This window comes from Gadus morhua, chromosome 5 (assembly GCF_902167405.1).
Source record: "Gadus morhua chromosome 5, gadMor3.0, whole genome shotgun sequence".
NCBI classification, from domain to species: Eukaryota; Metazoa; Chordata; class Actinopteri; order Gadiformes; family Gadidae; genus Gadus; species Gadus morhua.
The window spans coordinates 13,133,498-13,155,868 of NC_044052.1; the positions used below are offsets into that span (position 1 = coordinate 13,133,498).

General features: G+C 47.6%; 4 protein-coding genes across 9 annotated transcripts in view; 2 read left to right on the forward strand and 2 right to left on the reverse strand.

Annotated features, from left to right (window-relative positions):
* The first annotated feature begins 5 nt into the window (after positions 1-5).
* On the forward strand, positions 6-1,646 carry LOC115543714 (chaperone protein DnaJ). The gene has a single exon (XM_030356208.1). The coding sequence runs from the start codon at positions 62-64 to the stop codon at positions 980-982; it is 921 nt and encodes a 306-aa protein (XP_030212068.1). The 5' UTR covers positions 6-61; the 3' UTR covers positions 983-1,646.
* A 684-nt stretch (positions 1,647-2,330) lies between these two features.
* Positions 2,331-10,977, reverse strand: LOC115543655 (cleavage and polyadenylation specificity factor subunit 3). Its single transcript, XM_030356095.1, has 18 exons — positions 10,753-10,977; positions 10,591-10,654; positions 10,267-10,364; positions 9,702-9,830; positions 9,188-9,365; positions 8,123-8,212; positions 7,886-8,036; positions 7,474-7,649; positions 6,844-7,002; positions 6,231-6,377; positions 5,900-6,052; positions 5,294-5,402; positions 4,974-5,072; positions 4,755-4,849; positions 4,367-4,454; positions 3,937-4,003; positions 3,731-3,827; positions 2,331-3,627 (listed from the first exon to the last, which is right to left on the reverse strand). Exons 1-18 carry the CDS (start codon positions 10,821-10,823, stop codon positions 3,520-3,522), a joined length of 2,079 nt encoding a protein of 692 aa, XP_030211955.1. The 5' UTR covers positions 10,824-10,977; the 3' UTR covers positions 2,331-3,519.
* Positions 10,978-11,198: 221 nt separating this feature from the next.
* On the forward strand, positions 11,199-14,880 carry itgb1bp1 (integrin beta 1 binding protein 1). 2 transcript variants are annotated; one of them, XM_030356098.1, is made up of 7 exons: positions 11,199-11,332; positions 11,742-11,844; positions 11,955-12,033; positions 12,110-12,240; positions 12,471-12,563; positions 13,092-13,241; positions 13,833-14,880. In XM_030356098.1, the coding sequence occupies exons 2-7, from the start codon at positions 11,770-11,772 to the stop codon at positions 13,902-13,904; spliced, it is 600 nt and encodes a 199-aa protein (XP_030211958.1). In that variant the 5' UTR covers positions 11,199-11,332; positions 11,742-11,769; the 3' UTR covers positions 13,905-14,880. The 2 variants fall into 2 exon arrangements, with proteins under 2 accessions (XP_030211958.1, XP_030211956.1); XM_030356096.1 differs by having other exon boundaries at positions 11,214-11,420.
* Positions 14,881-15,014: 134 nt separating this feature from the next.
* Positions 15,015-22,371, reverse strand: part of asap2a (ArfGAP with SH3 domain, ankyrin repeat and PH domain 2a) — a 49,132-nt gene continuing 41,775 nt past the window's right edge. For 3 of the 5 annotated variants that reach the window (XM_030356091.1, XM_030356093.1, XM_030356089.1), the window contains 8 exons: positions 22,078-22,185; positions 21,381-21,627; positions 20,314-20,469; positions 20,053-20,146; positions 19,689-19,747; positions 19,022-19,101; positions 18,269-18,388; positions 15,015-16,782 (listed from right to left, as the gene is read on the reverse strand). In XM_030356091.1, the coding sequence (XP_030211951.1) occupies positions 16,708-16,782; positions 18,269-18,388; positions 19,022-19,101; positions 19,689-19,747; positions 20,053-20,146; positions 20,314-20,469; positions 21,381-21,627; positions 22,078-22,185 (939 nt within the window). In that variant the 3' untranslated portion in view covers positions 15,015-16,707. The remainder of the gene's footprint in view (positions 16,783-18,268; positions 18,389-19,021; positions 19,102-19,688; positions 19,748-20,052; positions 20,147-20,313; positions 20,470-21,380; positions 21,628-22,077; positions 22,186-22,371) is intronic. The other 2 variants (XM_030356094.1, XM_030356090.1) reach the window with 1 other exon arrangement.

Sequence of the window (22,371 nt, forward strand, 5' to 3'; positions counted from 1 at the left end):
GCGGACCTGATGATGGGTGCTAACCGGAAGTAAACAGTGCGGCCTGGCCCACGTAATCAACATGGCCCTGGTGAGGTCTTACATCGGGAGGAGAGCCGTACACCTTTCACACCAAACATGTAGCGGTTCTCTCCTGATCGCGGACGGTTGTCCCCGCAGAGACGCGCTCTCCGTCTTGTCTTCATCGAGAGCTTGTTGGAGGGGAGATGGTCCCTCAGACAGCGGTCCGCCTCCCGAGGAGGTGACCGCTGCAGGTCAGCCGGCGGGTTATGCAACAGCAGAAAAGTTCCTGAGAAGCTCCCGGCTCAGATGTTGGACTAAATCTAAACCTTCGAAAAGGTCATGGGTCGACAGAATGACGCGTGGAGATCGGGGACTTCTGGGGGACCTTTGGGGACCTGAGGTCCATCTCGTCAGGGCCTACAGCGGTAACAACAGTACACCTCTGCACAAAACCAAGACGGGCTACTACGAGGTGCTGGAGGTGTCTCCCGGCGCCACACACTCCCAGATCAAGACCGCCTACTACAAGCAGTCCTTCAAGTTCCACCCGGACAAGAACGCGGGCAGCGAGGAGGCGACGCGCCTCTTCTCGGACATCAGCGAGGCCTATAACGTGCTGGGGAACCAGGGGCTGAAAAAGAAGTACGACCGAGGCATCCTGAGCCACTCGGACCTGGTGGGCTCCTCCAGACCGTCGGCCAAGGAGACGAGCAGCTCCACCAAACCGCAACCCACGTCACGTACCTCCGTGCTGGGGACGGAGAGCCAGAAGATATTCGACTTCGATAAGTTTATCAAGTCGCACTACGGGGGGCAGCTGCAGAAACAGAGAGAAGTGCAGGTGCGCAAAGAGGAGATGATGCGAAAGAAGGAGTCGGATATACACGAGTGGAAGTTGGACAAGATCCTCGAGATGGCGGTGGGGGTCCTGGTCGTGATTGCGGTTTCCATTGTGTTCAGTTTGAAGAAAGGGAACTAATAACATGAGATGAGATGGGAGTTCACTGGGTCTATTGTATAGACTACACGGGGTATTCTAGTTTTAGTAACATTCAGAGTTGGCCTTTACATCTCTGTAAACTGTCAGTTATACACATTGTCCAACACAGCAAGACAATGTATGTTATTTTGTTTTTGCGTTGTGTTCGAGGGTGAGTGCATTTATGTTAAATGGTGCTACTGGGTATTTGAGGATGCATCAGCCCAATCCGAGACACTACAGATCCACGTGTCGGGTATTTATGAAGTAAATTGATTCCGCACATCCACTCAAAGCATTGATGGTTTTACTCACTGGGACTGTGTTCTGTGCATTGGCCAACAGCTCATATCCCTTTGGCTTTTATAAAGTCATCGCATCAGGCATATTGTAATCCAGTCATTTATCTCTATGGGAAAATATAACGGAGGTTTTAAAACGTTTTAAAGCTTGTTGGGGAAGTGTGACAAGGGATAGGCAGTAGGTTTATTTGATTTGGCCAAATAATTGATATGCCCGTTTTATTTATCTATTAATGGAATGATTTGTTCTGAAGACTTTGATCATATTCTTATGTTCATTTGTGCAATATGCCTTCAGGTCTCCTGTCAGCACATTCAAATAAAAATCCTATGCTGGTGATTAGCATTGACCTTTACAAAGATGGTTGTTCACATTTCTTCCTGTATTGTAGTGATTACAGCCTACAGTATCAAAATGCGTTTTTTGCTTCTGAGATCAGAGCTATAGAATAGTTGGTACAGAGCTGCTAACTCTCACATGGACCGTGAGACTCACTCAAATGACCCTTCTGCACTTAGAAAAGTGACGTCTCCCAATCTACATTGTTTTGAACGGTAGGGCAATTTTGAGCGACAAGGCTTCATGGTGCATTCAAGTTCACCTCATTATCTCAGAAATATGTATTTGAGGAACGATAAATAGTTAGAACCGGGAAAGTGACATTTTCCACCTTATCCCAATTCCCAAATCAAATATGCATGCATTGTTATTTAGGCAGATATAGAAGATTCAAAAATATGTCAAATTAATTGATGCTTAGAGTGGTGGAGACCCAGGTTCAAGTCCTGCTCATGTTTTTATTTTAACAGTCATTGTGTGAATGGAATGTGATACATGCTTCCGAATATATACCAATCTCCAGCTGTGGCTCAGTGGTCAGACAGACACCGGATACTAAAGTGTTTTTTTTAAACATATGAATGTTGTTTTAATGTAAAATCAATCATCCGACAGATTATTTTACAATTACTCAGTGGTAGAGTGGAAAGAACTAACGCTTAACATCACCAGTCCATGGTTCAATGCATACAAAGACAGGCAGAGAATTGTGTAAATTCCTTTTATTGTTAAAAAAAAAGAAAAAAAGGTGACTTCAGGATTACTTCAAGAAAAGTCAAGTACATTTCAAACAAAAAGGTACAAAAATGTTTCAAGACCCATTTTGCAACAAACATCGGCAGGAATTCAACCCGTGTCTCCAGAGTTATCTAACAGTGCACCACTGAGACAGTAATCATTGTCAATAATAAGAGGTTACATACATGACATCACTAAGTTTCAAATAAGATTAGTTTTCCTAGCTCCAGAACTGATAAACAAATACAATCCACAAGTTTTTAGTTTGAATACCAGACATTTAGTGTATTTAGTGCATACATTTTGACAATATTTTTTAAAATAACTTTAAACACACAAAACAGTAAAAACTGAAAGGAGCTGCAATAAACATTGCCTGACAAGTAACAACAAAACTCAACTTGTCTTGTATTGTAAACATTTGCAAAACTCTAAATCTAGACCAGTGTCCAAGATCTAATGAACAATATTAGACGGTACTGTTTTGTCGATTGTAACAAACGTTAACTTATTATTCATGAAGGAACTATTTTCCTTCATAATTAGCTTAGAATGTTATGCTTCTCCACATACAATTAAAATAAATTAATTAAACAAATCACATAGTTTGGTGGAGTTACGCCATGCATTAAAATCTCAAAAACAAACAACATACAGACATATTAAACAAACGAGAACTGGAAGCTACACTTGGAGATGTTACCTGACAAGAAAATAAATGCAAAACCCAAACTAAAGTGCTCAACACAACTCACAACATATGGAATACAATAAGATCAAAAATCAATGTTCACTACCAATTAGCTTTACTGCCATCATTAGTAGATTCACAGAGGCTGATAATTATTGGTTAATAAATTCGATCCAATTCAAGAGCACGGCCGTCGTGATTTAAGACGAACGCTGGGACTATTAAAGTCTGTGTCATATTCTGCTGATGTTCCCTGTGGAGACGCATTCAAGCCCCCCATCTTCACTGTTCTGAAAGAAATAATAACATTCTACCAAATCACCCACAATGCCCTCTGCTCTACAAGTAGTCCATAATGAATCCTGCAGAGGCCTCAGGTGGACGCAGCAGAGTTACTAAAGGAGCCAGCGTCTCTCCAGGACTGCTGGTCTGAGCCCCGGTGTAGCTGGTGTTTCTGGGGGACCCCTCAGATGACGGGGTTCAGCGCGTCGTAGAGCCGCTGCACAGCCAGCTCCACCATCTCCTTCAGGGACTCGTCCTCCATGGCCTCGGCCTCGTCCTCGTAGCTCGCCGTCTGGGGGGGGGGGGGGGGGGGGGGGGGGAGAGGAGCGTTAGTAAAACGCAGCTGAGCGTAAACGTGAGTGTGCAAGTGTGTTAGGGTGTTCCTGACGACTCACTCTGGTCTCCAGGCAGATCAGCACCGCTTTCCCGTCCACCGTCACAGCCATGCTGCTGCTGTCTCTGAACTCCACACAGTCCTCCCCGAACATGTCTCTGTGGGTTTCACAGTCCCCACAGCTGTCACTGTCCGATATATATCATAGTTATGATTAATGCTTCAGTGTGTCCGTGCGGATAGAAGTGGAGCGGACAGAAGACTCACTGCAACATGACCTCCAGCCGGGCCTGGTACACCTCCATGTCCACGATGACACACTGAGACTCCATCACTGGAACCAACCCAACACCAAATATGAGCTCAAACAGGAAGGAATTACACACATGAAGGATCTACGCACAGGAAGGAAATACACACAGGAAGGAGCTACACAGGCAGGAGCTACACACAGGAAGGAACTACACACCAGAAGGAACTACACACAGGAAGGGAACTTTACACAAGTAGGAGCAACACACAGGAAGGGACTATACACAGGATGGAACTACACGCAGGAAGGAACTACACCTGAGAAAGGCCTTCACCCAGGACATTTAGTATAGACTAGTTTCACTTTAGTCAGTTGATGTTAACCTATTAATGATGATCATCAGCTAGCAGCTGAGCTCCCCACGCTGCCTCAGGCTGAACCCACCTCTCTGGGCCTTGGGGTTGGACTGCACCTCCAGCACCACGGTGGTCACCGCGTCAGCGTACATGTCATTCAGAGGGTTGGCGATCCACTGGAGGGAGAACACACGTTTAGCTCAGAGCCAGAGGCGGACGTTATCCTCATCCATAGCAGGCAGAGGGACGTGATACAGTGCTGGTTGGGGGTTAGACTCCCAGCCCACAGGAACCGACTCTGGGGTCCCCATAGTTTGGTCTCAGGTTGTGAAGTGGCGTGGTAGTGTTGGGACAGAAACCCACGGTTAAATACAGCGCCATACATGAGATCCAGAGCGACCTGAGGCAGCAGCAGGAACCACAGCAGAAATAAAGCGATCCCCTCATCTCAGTAGAAGATGTTTGTTGCTACTGACCTCCAGAGTCACCATGCCGGCCTCATGCACCAGGGTGATGCTCTTAAAGATCTTCAGGGTGTTCTTCTCCGTCCCGTCCAGCTCCTCCACATCTCCTTAAAAATAAAGGTTAGAAAGGAAACATGAGGACAAAAAAACATGATCCAAGGGGACATGAAGACATACCATATAACATATATAATATCTATCTATTTATAACAGAGTAGGCTCCTCTCCCACCAGTGAGGTTCCTCAGATGGCAGACCAACAGAGAGTAGGGGCCCGTGAAGGGGATGGCCTGGGTCTGCTTCACCGTGCTCATGGCCAGCTCCGTGTACGCTGCAACACACAACAAGCAGGAACATTCAAATCCTACAATTCAAAACCTCAACCTAAAAAGTGTAAAATACGGCAGATCTTTCTCCCAGGTCTTAAATGTGTTCCTACGCAGCGTACTCGCGTACTAGTGTTTGATTGGCCTATGAGTGCTAGAGAACCCGCTCCAGCTGCTCTACTTTGTGGAGGCAGAAGAAGGGGATGAGGAAGTGAAAGTAACCCACTGGACAGGTCCGAGGGCGTGAGGATGTGGTAGTTGAAGTTCTTCTTCACCAGTATGCCGGAGACCCGCTGGCCCTGCACACACTTCTTATCCGCCAGGGAGCCCATAACCTGCGGAGGGAACCAGGGTCAGAACCTCTCCCTCCTGTGGAGCTCAGACCTCGTCGGAACGCATTAGGTTCACCCTTATAAGACAGGCAGTTTGGTACAATTACCCTTTTTTAATACAATGCTGCGTTTGTGTGTCTACTCAATAACCATACAGTTATTGAGTCGACACACTACTCAATAACTGAATTTGAATAACTTCTAATTCTAATTGAAATGTGAAGTGATTCTTATCCAAGCTATCTTTGTTGTATACGGGGAAGGAGTTGACCTAGCGATTGTTGGTGCTTGCTTGGCACTTGGATCTATGAACATCCTTACTGTACCGACAGCGATATATTGTTTCTCTTCTTCTGACAAATGTACTTATTGTAAGCTTTGTATACAAATGTCAGCTAAATGTAAATGTATGTTCTTCATATCTATATCGTTGGATCTTTAGGTGAAGCCCAACACTGCAGTATAGAGGAATTTAGGAGCTACCAAAGGCCAAAGGTCACCTTGGCCAGCTTCTCCCCCCTGAAGTTGAGGGTGACGGCCTCAGTGTTGCGGGGGTTGTGGACCTCGATGTGGACCTGGTCGTTGTCCTCGTACTCCCGGATCAGAGCCGCCTTCAGACGGGCCATCTCGTTCTGCTCCCCGTGGACCAGGATCTGAGCGGCCAGGAGGCAGGATGTACTGTTACACCTTCAATACTACACCTTATTAAAATACAGGATGTAGTATTACACCTTCTTACGATAAAGGATGGAGTATTGCACAACATTGTGTACAAATGGAAATGCTCGATTCTGATCCGTGTTCTGGACCGGCTCTAACAAAGGCTCCTACCACGTGGGGCGGTTTGAGGGCCCGGATGAACTCGCTGGTCTGCTGGTAGTCAGTGTGGGCCGAGAAAGAGATGTAGTCCACAGACATCTTGAGCTGCAGCTTCTGGCCCGACATGGTGGTGATCTCCTCGGGCTCAGACATGATGTGCTGCAGGGACACACTGATGGTCAGCGGGGGGTTCCAGCTTCACGTTGTACTAATTCTTATGTCTTTACTAAAGCGCTTGGCTAACATAAAGAAACCGGAGCAACACCGACATCTCGGTGAGGTTGCTGTCTCAGCAGAACCTTTTTATGGTGTTTAACTTCCCATGTTATTACATCACCTGACACCCATTCACCTAAAACAGATTTGAACCAATCTGTGAAGACCAAAAGCTACTGCCATAGCAAGCTAGCTAAAGCACAAGCTGACAGTGGCTTTGGAACGAGATTCAGGTGCATTGATCCACTGCTAGGGTCAGGGTTATGGTTCGGGGGCACCAGCACCGTGGCCAGGGTTAGGTCCAGAGCTAGGGTCAGGGTCAGGGCTGGCGTCAGGGTTAGGGTCAGGGTGCGGGCGCGACAGGACCTTGGACCGTCTTAGGGTCAGGGGTCAGGGGTAGGGTCAGCACCTTGGCCAGGGTTCCCTCCACACAGTAGCCGGCGATGATGACGCCGTTCCTCTTGTCGGTGCACCAGCTCTCGAACAGCTCCCGGGAAAGACCGCTCTGCATCATGCCCGGGGACGCCATGACAACGCTGGGCCCGATGTCATCAAAGTGATCCATACTCTGAGGACAGAGTTACAGCACTGAATACAACCCACTCAACCCAGAGATCATCTATCAAACGGGTTGGATCATTACAAATGACCTAAGGAATGAACCAAGAGGTGCAGTCCCGTTGTTTCCAATGTCAGAGGTCAGGGGTCAGGGGTCAGAGTTAGGGTTAGGGTTAACAGCCCAGATGGGTTCATTCTATTTATACCAAAATAACCAATGAGGATTAGAAATGACTTTCTTTCATCTCTAATATTGTATTCTTTTTTTATTAACTTAATCATCTGAGATTTTAATTTCCTCTGTAGCGCTTTGAGTTTATGGTTTTTGCCTTGTGAAGTAAACATATGGTCCTATCTGACCGATTAACCAATCGGAATCCTGCCCTCAACATGGGATACATAATTAGAAAATGGTAGGCTGCCTTATACATAGTGCTTCCACCAAAAAGTCTCATGATGCATTCTGGCGTATGATCCTTACCTTGAGGTTGCTGATGTGCTTGAAGACGAAGGGGTTGTTGATGTTGATGGCCTTGCGGATTTTGTCGTTCATGGCGTTGACGTACGTCTGGTACACCGCCATGCACTTCTTGGCCAGCGAGGAGGCGTAGTAGATGGGGATGTCGTGGAGCTCAGGGTGGTTCTGCCAGTACTCGTCTGGAGGAAAGGGAAACATCCCAACTTCAACCTCAGCATGATGTGGTGAGGAGAGGAACCATCACACAGAGCCTCAACCATCACAACCTAAACCATCACATGGTGAGGAGAGGAACCATCACACCGAACCTCAACCATCACATGGAGGAGACACTAGCTCAGAGTTAAAAAGGACTCATCCAATACGGTTATCAAAGAACCTCCAGAAAGCAGGACCTGCAATGCGTGTTTCTCACCAAGGATGAGCAGCAACTCCTGGGCTCGGCCCAAGGCGAACACGGGGATCAGACAGCGGCCTTCCCTGTTGACGATGTCATGGACGGTGTTACAGAACCGGGCCTCCCGCTCCTCCCTCTTCTCGTGGATGTGCGTGCCATAGGTGGACTCCTGGGGAAACAATCTAAGCATGAGCGCCGCACGGCCACATTACAGAACAGTGGGTTCATATTGTATGATGTCACCTCAGAACGTACTATGATTAAAATGTCTGGTTTGACGCTGGGGATCTCTGCCGCCATCAGATGTCTGTCCTCTTGGCGCGAGAAGTCTCCAGTGTACAGGATCTGAAAGGGAACACAGAAAACAGCATCAGGTCAGCTGAAGTAATACTCAAGAGACACAGTTCCACTAGGCCAGGGGTCGGCAACCTGCGGCTCCGGAGCCGCATGCGGCTCTTTAGCCCCTCAGCCGTGGCTCCCTGCAGTTTTCTTAAAAAAAAAAAAAAAAAAAATTATATATATATTTTGATATATATCGTCAACTAAACGAGAGGTCGCAATGGATGCGCAATTGCGCTACCGTGAGGGGGGGAGTGAATGACAAAGCTTCGTTGATTTGCAGTTGGCTAATCCCAGTAGGAGTTAAATCTTTAACTGGCATCTGGCATCAGGAAGTAGCCTAGATGCTGCCATTGGCAGGAGGCGGGACATGCCAGTGAGCCGCCAATCAGCAGCATCCACCGTTGACAGCCAATTGCACGAACGAATACTGAGCGAGAAGGGTTTACAGCATTAAAGTTCTTGTGTTGAATATTAAAGTTTCAGTACGTTATATTTTGATAATAAAGGTCCTTACAGTTTTTTCATTACTTGACTATTGTATCGCTATGCTATGCTATCTATTCCTTGTTTACATTGCTGGCCATGACCGATCACGTAGAACGTCAACGGTTGACGCTGCTGACTGGCTACTGTAGTCTACTGTACTGTAGGCTACTCCCTGATGCCACATGACAGCTAAAGATTTATGTTATTTTTTTACAGAGTGTCACAAAAAATGTCTGTGCGGTGCGCAGCGTTAGCGTCTCCGGAGGGGGGAGGGGGTGAATTAAAAAGTTTGCGGCTCCAAAAAAAATTTTTTTGCGGGAGATGGGCCAAAATGGCTCTTTTGATACAAAAGGTTGCAGACCCCTGCACTAGGCCCTGATAAACAAACCCAACACATCCCAATAAACGCATGACCAATCTACAAACCAAACAAATACAATGAGATGAAAGGAAGCTACTAAATGGGTGATCCTTTTGAGTTGGGGTCCCGACCTTGACACCGGCGATCTCGATCATGAACATGGCGGCCCCCAGGACGTGCCCCGCGTGGTAGCACCAGAACTTGATCCCCGCCACCTCCTTGACCTCATGGAAGTTGATGGTCTCGATCTTCTCCATGCTGTCCTCCAGGTCCGTCTCCGTGTACAGCATGTCGTCCGCGGAGATGTTGCTGCCATCAAGCAGTCCCATCATTATTACATACAGAACAATTACATGTACAACGCTACCATTTACTATTAATCATTCTGCAGACCAAAGAGAGACACAGTGATTTATAATCAGTAGTTTGGGGTTAAGCATCTTGCAAACCAGAAGGCATTGGGCATCGGACCGGGAAACTTTCCATTGAGAGTCGAAGATGCTTAACCGCTAAACTCCTACTGTGATAAGATTGTACACTCTTACTGTCTCCTCCCTGTGCTTCTACACTCCACAACACTGCCATCGCCGGGTATCGTTTAAGAACCTTTCCTTTGTCCAGATTCAAACATCGTGTGTTTCTAACCTGACTTTGACGTAGTCAGACAGGAGCCAGCGGTAGATGGCCTTGGTGGCGTGGGTCATGAAGGTCCGGCCTTTGAAGCTGGTCTTCTGAAGGAACCAGGGCAGAGCTCCACAGTGGTCCAGGTGGAAGCTAAAAGAGGAAGGTTAATGGTTGCACCTGGTACATGTTATAACTGGCTATACTGGTTATATAGTTACCCACAGATACACCAGGGGGAGGCAGAGAGCGGGGATTCTAGCTCATATTAAATATGAGCTAAAAATTGAAGACACACTTAATTTGGGCATTTATGTTTATGGATTACATAATTTATTATAGATATTTCACGCATATCACATCCATTAAGCCTCCACTGAAACTTTCTACTCCCTTATCTTTAATATTATTGCCTATTGATTTACCATAAAGGTGAGTTGAATCTATATAAATATAGAGAAGAGGGATATCTTTACAGGTAAAATAGAATTGTACTTATTGTAGAGGGTGATTGCATTGTAATCTATCAAATCCTGGATTAAGTATTTGACTGAAGAAGGTGCAGTCCTCCTCTTCAGTGTGAACTCACTGGCTGATGAGCAGCAGGTCTATCTCCGCCGGGTCTATGAGGTCGATGTAGGGCAGGGCATCCATCCCCTCTAAGCCTGGATGGATGCCGCAGTCCAGCTGCACTCCACGGTGGACATGGAATAATAGGTATGACATATTGGCAATATAAATAATACTGTCCATAATATTTTTTTTCTAAAACGTGTCATGTAATAATATTAAATATACGTGTAGAGGAACAGTGTTGCTGTGACAAACAGTGCACAGTTATAACCATGTATAATCCAAAAGACACAAGCCATTCGCATAATATATAATGTAAGCATTGTTACCACGTTATTACCATTATTTTCCTGCCTTTGAATTCCAGGATGATGCATGACCGGCCGACCTCCTGTCCAGCGCCCCTGCGAGATATAACAGTTCAACACACAGATCAAACACGTGGCTAATATATATAAAGAATATTTATCATATGTATGTAGCATGAGAGATGGGAACCCACAGGGGTCGGATGAGGAGCTGGTCGCTCTCCTCCGCGGGAACAGTCGCCTCCACTTTACGTTTCGCCGCCATCGCTGCTTCAGCAAATATATTTAGAAATAAAAGAAATAGGCTAGATCATGTTCAGTATATTGTAAAATCGGTTTCAAATACACTGTTCATGTGTGCATGTGTTGATGAATGAAGGAGTGGGCGGGGCGGGCCCTAGACATAGACACTTCCGGCGGGAACCAAAATACATCCGACAAGAATCAATTTCCGTGGTTCATGGTTCCCGGACGATGCATTATGTGTTGTTGCAGCGAGAATGATGCATTCAAATTAAATAATATGATTCGCATAGGCCTATGCAATAAGATAATAGGTCAATGTTGTCTCTGTCATTGGAGCCTTGTTGAATATAGTGTGTCCCCCGTGTTGCTTCCCTCGGTGCGGCTCCTTTAAGAAAAGTTGGGCGGCGGCTGCGGCAACGGCGCGCGGATGCGGCGGGCGCAGAACACACTGGGGCGCAACGCGACTCAGAAACAGAAAGCAGCCGAACCCACGAGCCGAAACACCCGAACTCAGCCCGTCGTTCACCGGTACGTCCTGCCTGGATGCGCATCGCTCGTACGGGCAACTCCCTCATAGAAGTCGGAGTTTCTTGAAGCGAATGAGGATCACGTTACGGTGTGTTTATCCTAGCAACCAGTTTAGTTGTATTATTTATTTATTACTGCCCACCTATGGGCCAATCCACTTTATATCCGATACTTTCATGTTTCGAAAACTTTTGCAAAGCTTCGAGTATATTTGGGAAGTGCCAGAATGTAATTTATTTTCAGAAAAAGACATCTATAAGCAATGGTTTCGACTGACTAAACGAAGTAGCCTCCTTACAGGAGAAACCATATGCTTCGCATACAGAGGGCAGTGATGGTCACTGAAGTAACCCTCTGAAAGAGAAAGTATAAACTGTTGATTGGAATACCTTTTATACCTGCTGCTCAGGATGAGAAGGCGGTCGTCATGGTGATGAATGATGTTCCGAAAAGTCAAGAAGCGCCACAGCAGCAGCAGCTCTCAAAGCAGTGAGATCAGCACTAAGAGCAAGGTGCACGCACTCACTCACTCACTCACTCACTCACTCACTCACTCACTCATCCACTCACTCACACACTTCAAAATGAAATGAAATCATTAACACGTTTCTGTTCATGTTAGTCAGTTGACTCCAGCTTGGGAGGACTCTCCAGATCCAGCACGGTCGCCAGCCTTGACAACGACTCCGGCAAGGGTGCAGGTGAGCAGAAAACAAGACTTTATTCAAAGTTTCCCTTCTCTATGTGGACTAGTTTGATGGAGTTGTGTGGTTGTAGGGAACGTGCCATCAGAGGCATGCACTGAGTTCAGGGTGAAGTACGTTGGGGCCCTCGAGCAGCTGCACTTTGACATGAGCCGGGCCCTTCAGGAGCCCCTGGACCTCATAAACTACATCGACGCAGCACAGGTAGGGGACCCACCTGGGACGGATAAAACCAAAGTTAACAGATACAACACAAGTTGACCAATACAACACAAGTTAACAGATACAACGCAAGTTTACACAAGTTAACAAATATTATACAAGTTAACAGATAAAACTCAAGTTTACACAAGTTAACAAATATTATACAAGTTAACAGATAAAACTCAAGTTAGCAGATAAAACACAAGTTAAGGGTCTTCCTCCTCTCATAGCAAGATGGGAAGCTGCCGTTTGTTCCCGGTGAGGAGGAGATGATGCTGGGGGTGTCCAAGTATGGAGTCAAAGTGGCCTCGCTGGACCAGTGTGTGAGTGTACAACACTAACATTCATACAGGATGGAATCGCTAGTTTGTAAGTTATGGCTGACCTGGCAGTCTTGCGAGGCTAGGCTTAGCAGTATCAAATGACCATATACCAAATGAACTAATTAAACATATTTCGAACATCAATCATCAAATGCTTTACTCATAAAAAGCAAAACAAAACAATTTTAAAATAGAACACAACCTTCGGAGAATCCCAGCTAGATTCGATGGGTCGCTTAAAACATGCTGGTATCGTGCTGTCCAACTATTTGGAGGCTGGTGCTGTGTTACACCACCACCCTCTGTACCTCATCCTGATTGGTTAAACATGTTGGTGCTGCTATCCTATAGGCTGTGTTGCACCGCCACCCTCTGTACCTGATCCTGATTGGTTTAAACATGTTGCTACCACGCTGTACCTCATCGTGATTGGTTGAAACATGCTGCTCTCCTACAGGAGGTGCTGCACCGCCACTCTCTGTACCTCATTGTGATAGGTTTAAACATGTCGGTGCTTTCCTCCTATAGGACGTGCTGCACCGCCACCCTCTGTACCTGATCATGCGCATGTTGTGCTACGACGACGGCCTGGGGGCGGGGAGGAACCTGCTGGCGCTGAAGACCACCGACGGGCAGCAGGAGCACTGCAGCGTCTGGGTGTACCAGTGCAGCTGTGCGGTGAGTGGACCTCCAGCCCCGGCCGCCCGCTCTCTGACCACGCACAGCAGGAGATACCTGATGGTGTAACGATGATGGAGGTCAGGGAACAGAGGTGGGGATAGGGGGAGGGAGGATGGCAGAATGGGCTAAAGAGGAGCTGAGGTCCTTCCCCTTCTGGGTAAAGTAGGTTACAAGACCATCAGCAGTGAAGGAGGAAGGATGGGGAGGGGGGGAAGTGGTGAGGAGGGAAGAGAACACTGAAAACAGTTTCCTGGGGTTCGAGCCGCTGGAGTTGATTTTGGTAGGGTAGAAGGCAGATTTGGCTGTTGACACAATGGGGGTGAAGTCTAAGAGGAGGTGAATGTAGTGTGAGAGATCATCAGGACAGTCTGATCCCTTCCATTTCGAGGTGATAAAGGAGCAAGGAGGGGGAGGGGCTGTAGGTGGGCTGTGGTCATCAGGTATCGAACGCAGTACCCTCCCCCTCCCCCCCTTGTTCAGGAGGACATTCTCTAAATATGAGAATCGATACAACAACAGATGCTCTTGGATTATGATCTCAATATCCTCCAGTGGTATATTCATATGATGAATGTGTTGTTCTTCCAGGAGCAGGCCCAGTCCATCTGCAAGGTCCTGTCAGCCTCTTTCGACTGTGCCCTGACGTCAGAGAAGTCCTGATTCAGGTTACAGGCGACCTTCGACCCTCAGCCCGGTCGAACTCTTCAAAGGTCATGTTCTGGTTGTTTAACAATATCCGGCTCCCTGTTTTCTTCTCACATTATAATTTAAATGACCTCAGTTTCATTCAGATTTACTATTTGTGAATAGATAACCAAATATTAATGATCCAAAACGTCATTCTTTAATTGATAATGCTAGTTATTATCTTCTTCCTGAAGGAGCCTGTCGGGTACTAAGCTTTGATTGGGGTGACAAACAAAGGAAATTGGATCTCTTCTTTGTATTTTACAGCCTTATAAACACGGTACTTTTATAGCACACTGACTTTGTATAAATAGGCGACAGGAACCGTTGTGACTCATCTGGGATAAGTGTGGGAAATATTTAGCTATTTTTGAAGAAGTTATCCTTGGAGCAGCATTCTGGTTTTGAAGGTACTTCAAACTTAAGTGACTTAAGTGGTACAAAAACATTGGTACATGCAGCGGCCTGCGGCAGCAAGTTCAAAGGTTGCTATAACAACCTCATGTATTTAGTGTTGAAACAGGCTATTATTCACCTCCATCGTGATTGCTTCCATCATCGTTGTGTTGCCTCTTCTCAACTACACAACGCGTGGAATCATGTTTTCTTACATTCAAACTGCTCATCAGGTTGAAGTTATGAAGTATACTGAATGCACATTAACGTTGATAGATTTCTCTTGGTATTTTTGTATTGTTTAAAAGGTAAATGTTGAATGCTAGTTCTGCATGCCTCCATACCTCTTCATTCAACTCCATCTCTCCCTGCTTTCAGTCGGGATGATTCACACTCAATACATTATTGGCACAATAAAGAATTATTTATATTTTCAATACAGATTGTTATGAAGGCTGGCTTATGTTTTAAAGTCCATAAAACCTTTTAAACTTTAAACTAAATGTTTGGTGGTTTAAAAAATGCAATAAATCCATCAACCCTCACAAATATATACAGCTTTCAATGATTTCCCTTCAGAGGAAGAATGTCTGTTTACATTATGGAATAAAATCAATAAACACAACTTGACCAACATGCCAGAGATGAAGGCATGAACATCAGTCCATAAGGAAGAGAAACAAGACGATTCTTTCATGTTTTTATTATTCCAGTTTCATTTTACTGTTTACTTGCACATTTAAGTTAAGAGTCAATGTAGTAATCTTTAGTCTTCAAGAATGAATGAACCTGTGTGTGTGTGTGTGTGTGTGTGTGTGTGTGTGTGTGTGTGTGTGTGTGTGTGTGTGTGTGTGTGTGTGTGTGTGTGTGTGTGTGTGTGTGTACTGTTCCATCACAACAGTGCATTCAAACAACATTTAATCACCAAGGCAAGGTTAACATTTTTTTTTACAATTAAATATCACACAGAAACAACTTCTATTTACAACCTCGACAATCAACCCTCTTAGTTCCAGTGAGGAGCGCTCGTCTGATCCACCAATCACAACGCAGCGTCACCTTTTGTCATTCACAAAATCCACTGCAGGCTCTTGTTAGGTTAAATGTGTAAATATCAACATATTTATATATTTATATAGATTTTTTATAAACACAGAAAGAGATAGAGGACAGTTGCTCTGCAACCAAAATAAAGTTAATTACATAGAATGCTTTGTCAGAATATTCTTGATCTAGCGCTAGACTGAACATGTCCCCTCCTCTGCCAGGTCTGAGGACCGGTGGGTAAGAAGGCTCTGTGTCCAAGGGCCGGAGGATTAGAAGGCTCTGGGTGAGAACCAGTGGATTGGAGGGCTCTGGGTGGGAGCCTCCAATAGAGAGCCAGAACACATCAGCTTGCCCCTCATGAGGCAGAGTGTCGCGTGCAAGGCGACAGGAACACAGCCGACCACAGGAGCAGAGCGGGGGTGGTGGGTTAGAAGGCGCGGCCTGCAGCCAGGGTGTCAGACGCTACACACAGCGACACACGGCCACAGGAGCAGCCTAGCACGGGCCTGTGGTGCAGCCCATGAAGGATGTGGAAGAATGGCGGATATAGAAATCGACCGTTACAGATAGGCATGTTTTTAACTTTCTTACAGTCAGACACGAGGAGATGAACTCGCCCAGGTGAGGAACTTGCCTCCTCCTTTTTCTAAATTTAGCACGTCTCCCTGATGCCCGTCTGGGGGAGAAAAATGGGACATGGGGGGGGGGGGGGGAGGAATGGATGGGAGGCTGGCAGGTCCTGCGTGTTTCTGGGTCAGCACCGTTAGAAGGTGTCTCCACTTGGGAGAGCTGCTGGGAAAAAAAGGTCAAAGCAGCTAGAAGCAGCATCTGTAAAACACAGACGCTACGAAACGCTCAGCTGGAGAAGAGGTGGAATGTTAGAGAGTTGAGGGTGTTCACATTCGACGGTTCTATGTGTTAGTTACAGTACGTTGCCAGTAGGACCTTCATTCAGTCAGTTGAGTTGAACTGTGACCTGTGACCAAGCCCAAGACTTGGAAAAGTGCGATTTATTGCAAGAGGTCATTCACTACAATCATATTTCTTTTTTTTTTTCTTCATAGTCTTTAACTGATATTAACAACTTTAAAATCACATACGGTGCCACTGAGCTACTGGGCACCTGACAAACCCCCAAGGCGAATGCCGGTCCGTCGCGCTGGGGAAACGGCGGCGTCTCATTGGTCGTTCAGACGACAGCTACTCCACAGAGAAAAAGTCGATGTCGGTTTCGTCTCGCTTTCTTTCGTTAGTGTTTAGAGACAGGAAGTCCGGCGGCGTTCTAGGCCCTGGATCGGTTCCCGTGCCCCCCCCCCCGCCCCGGGTTGACCTCTCAGTCGGCGATGAAGTGGACGAAGGTGACTGGGAAGGCTCCTCTCCTCATCGGATCCCCTTCTATGTGACCCAACTGTTGAACAAGAGAACAGACGGGAAGGGGTTTCAGGGCGAATGGCGACACCTGGTGGTGAATAGGGCGCACAACACCATCACTACGTCACACCGCTGAGGTTAGGGGCCTCCACATTTACACAAAACTCAAACTAGGACCAGTTTGAGAACAAACTGCACAGCTTCTAAAGCACAAACACAACACAAAAAGGCGCTACCTGCTATGGATCCACATGCTAATCACTAAGCTACCTGCCCTGAATACCTACCACACGCTAATAACTAAGCTACCTGCTCTGAATACCTACCACACGCTAATGACTAAGATACCTGCTATGGTCACCTACCACATGCTAACCACCAAGATACCCGCTATGAATACCTACCACATGCTAATAACTAAGCTACCTGCCATGGATCCATACGCTAATAACTAAGCTACCTGCTATGGATGCTAATAGCTACAGGGCTAGTACGGAGGCTAGGTCACGCTAAACCCCCTCGAAAAAGTGTTACATTTCAAATATTACCTTGTGTGATCGGTACTTAAAGTACTTTAAAATGTCTGCTACACCTGAAAACAAAAAACTATGACATGAGTTATCTCAGGAATCATTCAGGGTTCAAGTGTAAGGTCATGTCTAATACATAATTCCCCATTCCCTTCCCAAGGAGACTCAGCATGGCAGCATTAGAACATAACGACCAAAACAACTTTAGCAACGCGCTGAATTGCCCTCTCATTTTGACCGTGAACTGTAAGTCACTGAAATGTAAATAAAACGTAATGCATCTGAAGCTGAACAGATCAGACCTAATTAAGTCTGGCCGAGATGGAACGAGATCAGATTCATTAGCAACACACACACACACACACACACACACACACACACACACACACACACACACACACACACACACACACACACACACACACACACACACACACACACACACACACACACACACACACACACACACCTCCTCTTCCATGTAGGCCATAGATGAGGGGGGGGACGTGGGGACTTGGCTGCCTGAACAGAGGCGCCAAACATGGGCCAGAGATGGTGGCTAAATTCAGCCCAGTGGAAAACAAGTCGCAGCTGGTCTGAACTCGGACAAGGGGGGCCAGAGGCGGACGGAATGGAGGGGGGGAGAGAGGGGCTGATGTTAAAGAATGAGGTCATTTCGTTATCGTGTTTTCGAGCCACCATGGTTACCAGGCCAACGGACATCCAGTGCTGCATAGGAAAACTTTTGTGTGAACAGAGCTGGAGTTGGAACGGAGCCCGCTTGGATACCGTGCCACGAAAAACACCTGCATGTGAACGAATCGCACACAGTCTCTCTAACACACGCAAGCTTGTGTACACACAACACTGGAATTCTCACATCAGGTTCCCACCAAGTCACAGAGCCAGCACACGCGCGCGCGCGCACACGCACACGCACACACACACACACACACACACACACACACAGGGCCCCCCCTGTGCGGTACTGACCCACCACTCCTGGTCCTCCTCCCCGTCCACCACGATCACCTCCCCCTCGGTGAAGGTCAGCTCATCGGGGTTGTCGGCGATGCAGTGGTAGATGGCCTTCACGCGCTTGGGCTTGTGCTTCTGGAACACAGAGTGCACCGCCGCAGCGGAGTTCACAAGAGAGCATTAATGAGGTGGAACTTGGGGATAAAAATAGCATAACGCAGTTTCTACTTCAAGGAATCCTTGCTTAATCCGCCTGGGACCTTAACACAACGGTAGCAGGTGAAATATCACTCATGGTTTAGCGGCTCTAATTCCTCATGGTTTCATTGTTAAGTTATTCATGAGATTGGAACACAAAAAGGGGTCTTGAACATTTACGTCCCATGACTTGTTCCGCTTTCTGGACAAGCGCTCTCTTGTGGTCGCTGGTTAATTTCCTCAATAAATCAGGAAATTCACAGTATAGAGAAGCAGATGGAACGAGATCAGATTGATTAGCAACACACACACACACACACACACACACACACACACACACACACACACACACACACACACACACACACACACACACACACACACACACACACACACACACACACACACTGCAGCCTGCATCGTTGTGTTCCCCCTCACCACCGACACACAAACGTACATCAAAACAAACGCACAACTCATGTACCAGCCACGGGTGAATCAATGAATGCACACTCAGTTCAGAGGGAGAGGGGGAGAGAGGGGGAGAGTGTCACAGACGGGGGGCCTTACCAGAGGTCCCTTCCTTGGAGTGGGGGCCGGAGGCATGGATTGACCAATGGAATTCCTTGGGCATCCAGGGACTTCTTTAGCTGGAACAGGAAAAGGAAATGACATCAGGGTGAAAGAAACACTCTCCGTGTGCTGTGAGGAAGGAACCAAGTCTCGACTGATAAGGGGCAAAGTGGCTAGCGTGTAAAGCTAATATCTCAGTTATGTTATTATCTCAGGTCTGCTAAGTTATCATCTCAGGTCTGTTACGTTCTTATCTCAGGTCTGTTACCTCATTATCTCAGGTCCATTACATTATTATCTCAGGTCTGTGTTATGTTATTATCTCAGGTCTGCGTTACGTTTTTATCTCAGGTCTGTTATGTTATCTCAGGTCTGCTTTACGATTTTATCTCAGGTCTGTTATGTTATCTCAGGTCTGTGTAACGCCTTTATCTCAGGTACGTGTTATGTTATTATCTCAGGTCTGTGTTATGTTATTATCTCAGGTCTGTGTTATGTTATTATCTCAGGTCTGTGTTAAGTTATTATCTCAGGTCTGTGTTAAGTTATTATCTCAGGTCTGTGTTAAGTTATTATCTCAGGTATGTTACCTTATTATCTCTGCTCTGTGTAACGTTATCTCATGTCTGAACACGCATGGTTTGATATGAGGTTGATGACCCACCTTGTCGTTCAATGGATCCCTTGCGGTTCAGAGGTATTCGGGTGAAGCTCTTGTCGTTCCTGGAAACAGAGCAGAAGCAGACCAGCGTTTAAGTTCCCTCGGAAGCCGGCTTGTAAAAGCTTTCAGGTCATAACAAAATATTATTTTTAGCTTTAGACACAAATTGTAACTCAGTGACTAAGTGGTTGTGGTTATGTCCCAGTTATAGTCTGAGTTAAATCCACAATAGAACAGACACCCTCATCAGCGTTGTGGGAACATGGCCAACAGAAACGCAGCTGGGCCATGGAGTTTACTAAAATTACGTATTATAAATGAGTATTATGCGCATGTAGTTGGTGTGTGAGTGTGTGCACAGTCGTACCCTAAAGGAGACTTGGGCGGGCCCCCACGGGGCCCCGGCGGGACCTTGCCCTCCATCACGTTCAGCAGCTTGGCTGCAGGAGGCATCCCCAGCGCTGGAGACACAGCGGACACACAGCAGTACAGTCAGTCTCTCTGGCCTTTAGTACACACCACATATTGCCGTACACAATGTTAGTATCAGTCTACTGGAAATACATCTTTATTTTTAGGGGAACGGGAAACAGGAAACGGGGAATGGTGAACAGAGAACGGCCGGTACCTCCGCTGGAGGTGAGCCGCATGGGGGGCATGGGGGGGTGCATGTTGGGGGGGTCGGAGGAGGACCTCTGCCGCCCCGTCAGGTCCAGGGAGCCGGGCTTCCAGCTGGAGGAAAGGGAGGTCTGCAGCGTGCCGCCGGCCAGACCGGATAACTGGACTGAGGGGGGGGGGGGGGGGGGGGGAGAGAGAGAGAGGGACAGAAGGTTAGGGAGGGAGACCAGGAGGGAGGGACGAGGGCAGGGAATGATGAGGTGGCACTGGAGGCAGGAAATAAACATGAATGGACAGAGCGAGAAAGAGGGAGAGAGTCAGAAGGACAAGCCAGGTTTACACACACACACACACACACACACACACACACACACACACACACACACACACACACACACACACACACACACACACACACACACACACACACACACACACACACACACACACACACACACACACACACACAGGATGGGGGAGGGATGGCCAGAGAGACCAGATGACTCTCACCCAAAAGGGTGAGACTAACCCTCCCCTTCTGATCTCTTTATACAGGAGTGTAATTGGGAGAGACGGTTGATGGGAAGAGGGAATGTGTAGAATGCAGTGATTGGGGGGGGGCGGCCATATTGCTTGGCAAGGCGCCAGATGGCCACTAAGGTTATTAAGATGCTCTGACACGGACCCGCCGTCTGGTGGGCCTGCAGAGAGAGGCAGAGGGCCTGCACCAGAGGACCTGCACCAGAGGACCTGCACCAGAGGACCTGCACCAGAGGACCTGCACCAGAGGACCTGCACCAGAGGACTATGAACTTAATCCAACATGTGTGAACCTCAGCACCTCTACGGCTAACTGGCTCCCAGTGACTTCCTTCCATAGACCCCAGACACATCCATAGACCCCAGACACATCCATAGACCCCAGACACATCCATAGACCCCAGACACATCCATAGACCCCAGACACATCCACAGACCACATCCACAGACAGAAATATAAGCATCCATAGAGCCCAGACTGATCCACAGACAGACCCATAGACCCCAGACTGGCCCAACCCGGGCGAGGGAGCCTACCCAGGTTCCTGGGGGGCAGGGGCGGCGCCGAGGCGGTGGTGGGGCCCCCCGGGCCCCCGGCCAGGGGGGGGTTGTTGTTGAGGATGGTCCCGTAGGTCTCGTTGTTCACCAGGTTGGTCACGTAGCCCCGCTGCTTCTCCTTGCCGGCCCCGTCCCGGGCCCCCGGCCCCGGGGACCCGTGGAGGTGGGAGTTGGCCCCTGGGGCGTAGCAGCTGACGGGTCGCTCGTCCCGCCGGTGGGGGCTGGGCTGGAGAGACGTGGGGGGTGGGGGACAGGGTTACACGGGGTTCTGCTTCAGTGCGACTTTATCAGTAACTTCTTATGAGACTCGGGTGGATGGATGTGATTAGTGGATTTGTTTTTTAGCACTCTTTACTTAAAAATAGTACTTAGCAACGTGTAGCATCTTAATTTAGATAGCTTTGTTGTATACTGGGAATGGATTAGCCTAGCGATTGTTAGTGCTTGGCACTTGTTTCAAAGAGCCAGTGGAATACAGAGGGTGTCCTGAGGGTCAACATCATGATCTGCAGGAGAGGGGGAGTCATCAAGGAATGAAAGAGGTCTGGTTTCCTCCAGGAAGGGGGCGAGACAGAGTCCACGCTCCACCTAATAAGGTTGAGGGATTGGGAACGCTCTGTGTGTGAAATGAATGAATGAGTGAATGAGTGAATGGATGAGTGCCCCCCAGCCCCACCTTCTCGTCCAGATCCTCGTCGCTCTCGTCCAGATCTTCGTGCTGCAGGCACCACTCGTACTCCACGTGGACGTGGGCGTTGAACTTCCCCGCCAGCGCCTGGTTCAGCTGCACACAGGAACCCCAACGTTACACCCACACCGCGTTATACCCACACAGGAACCCCAACGTTACACCCACACCGCGTTATACCCACACAGGAACCCCAACGTTACACCCACACCGCGTTATACCCACACAGGAACCCCAACGTTACACCCACACCGCGTTATACCCACACAGGAACCCCAACGT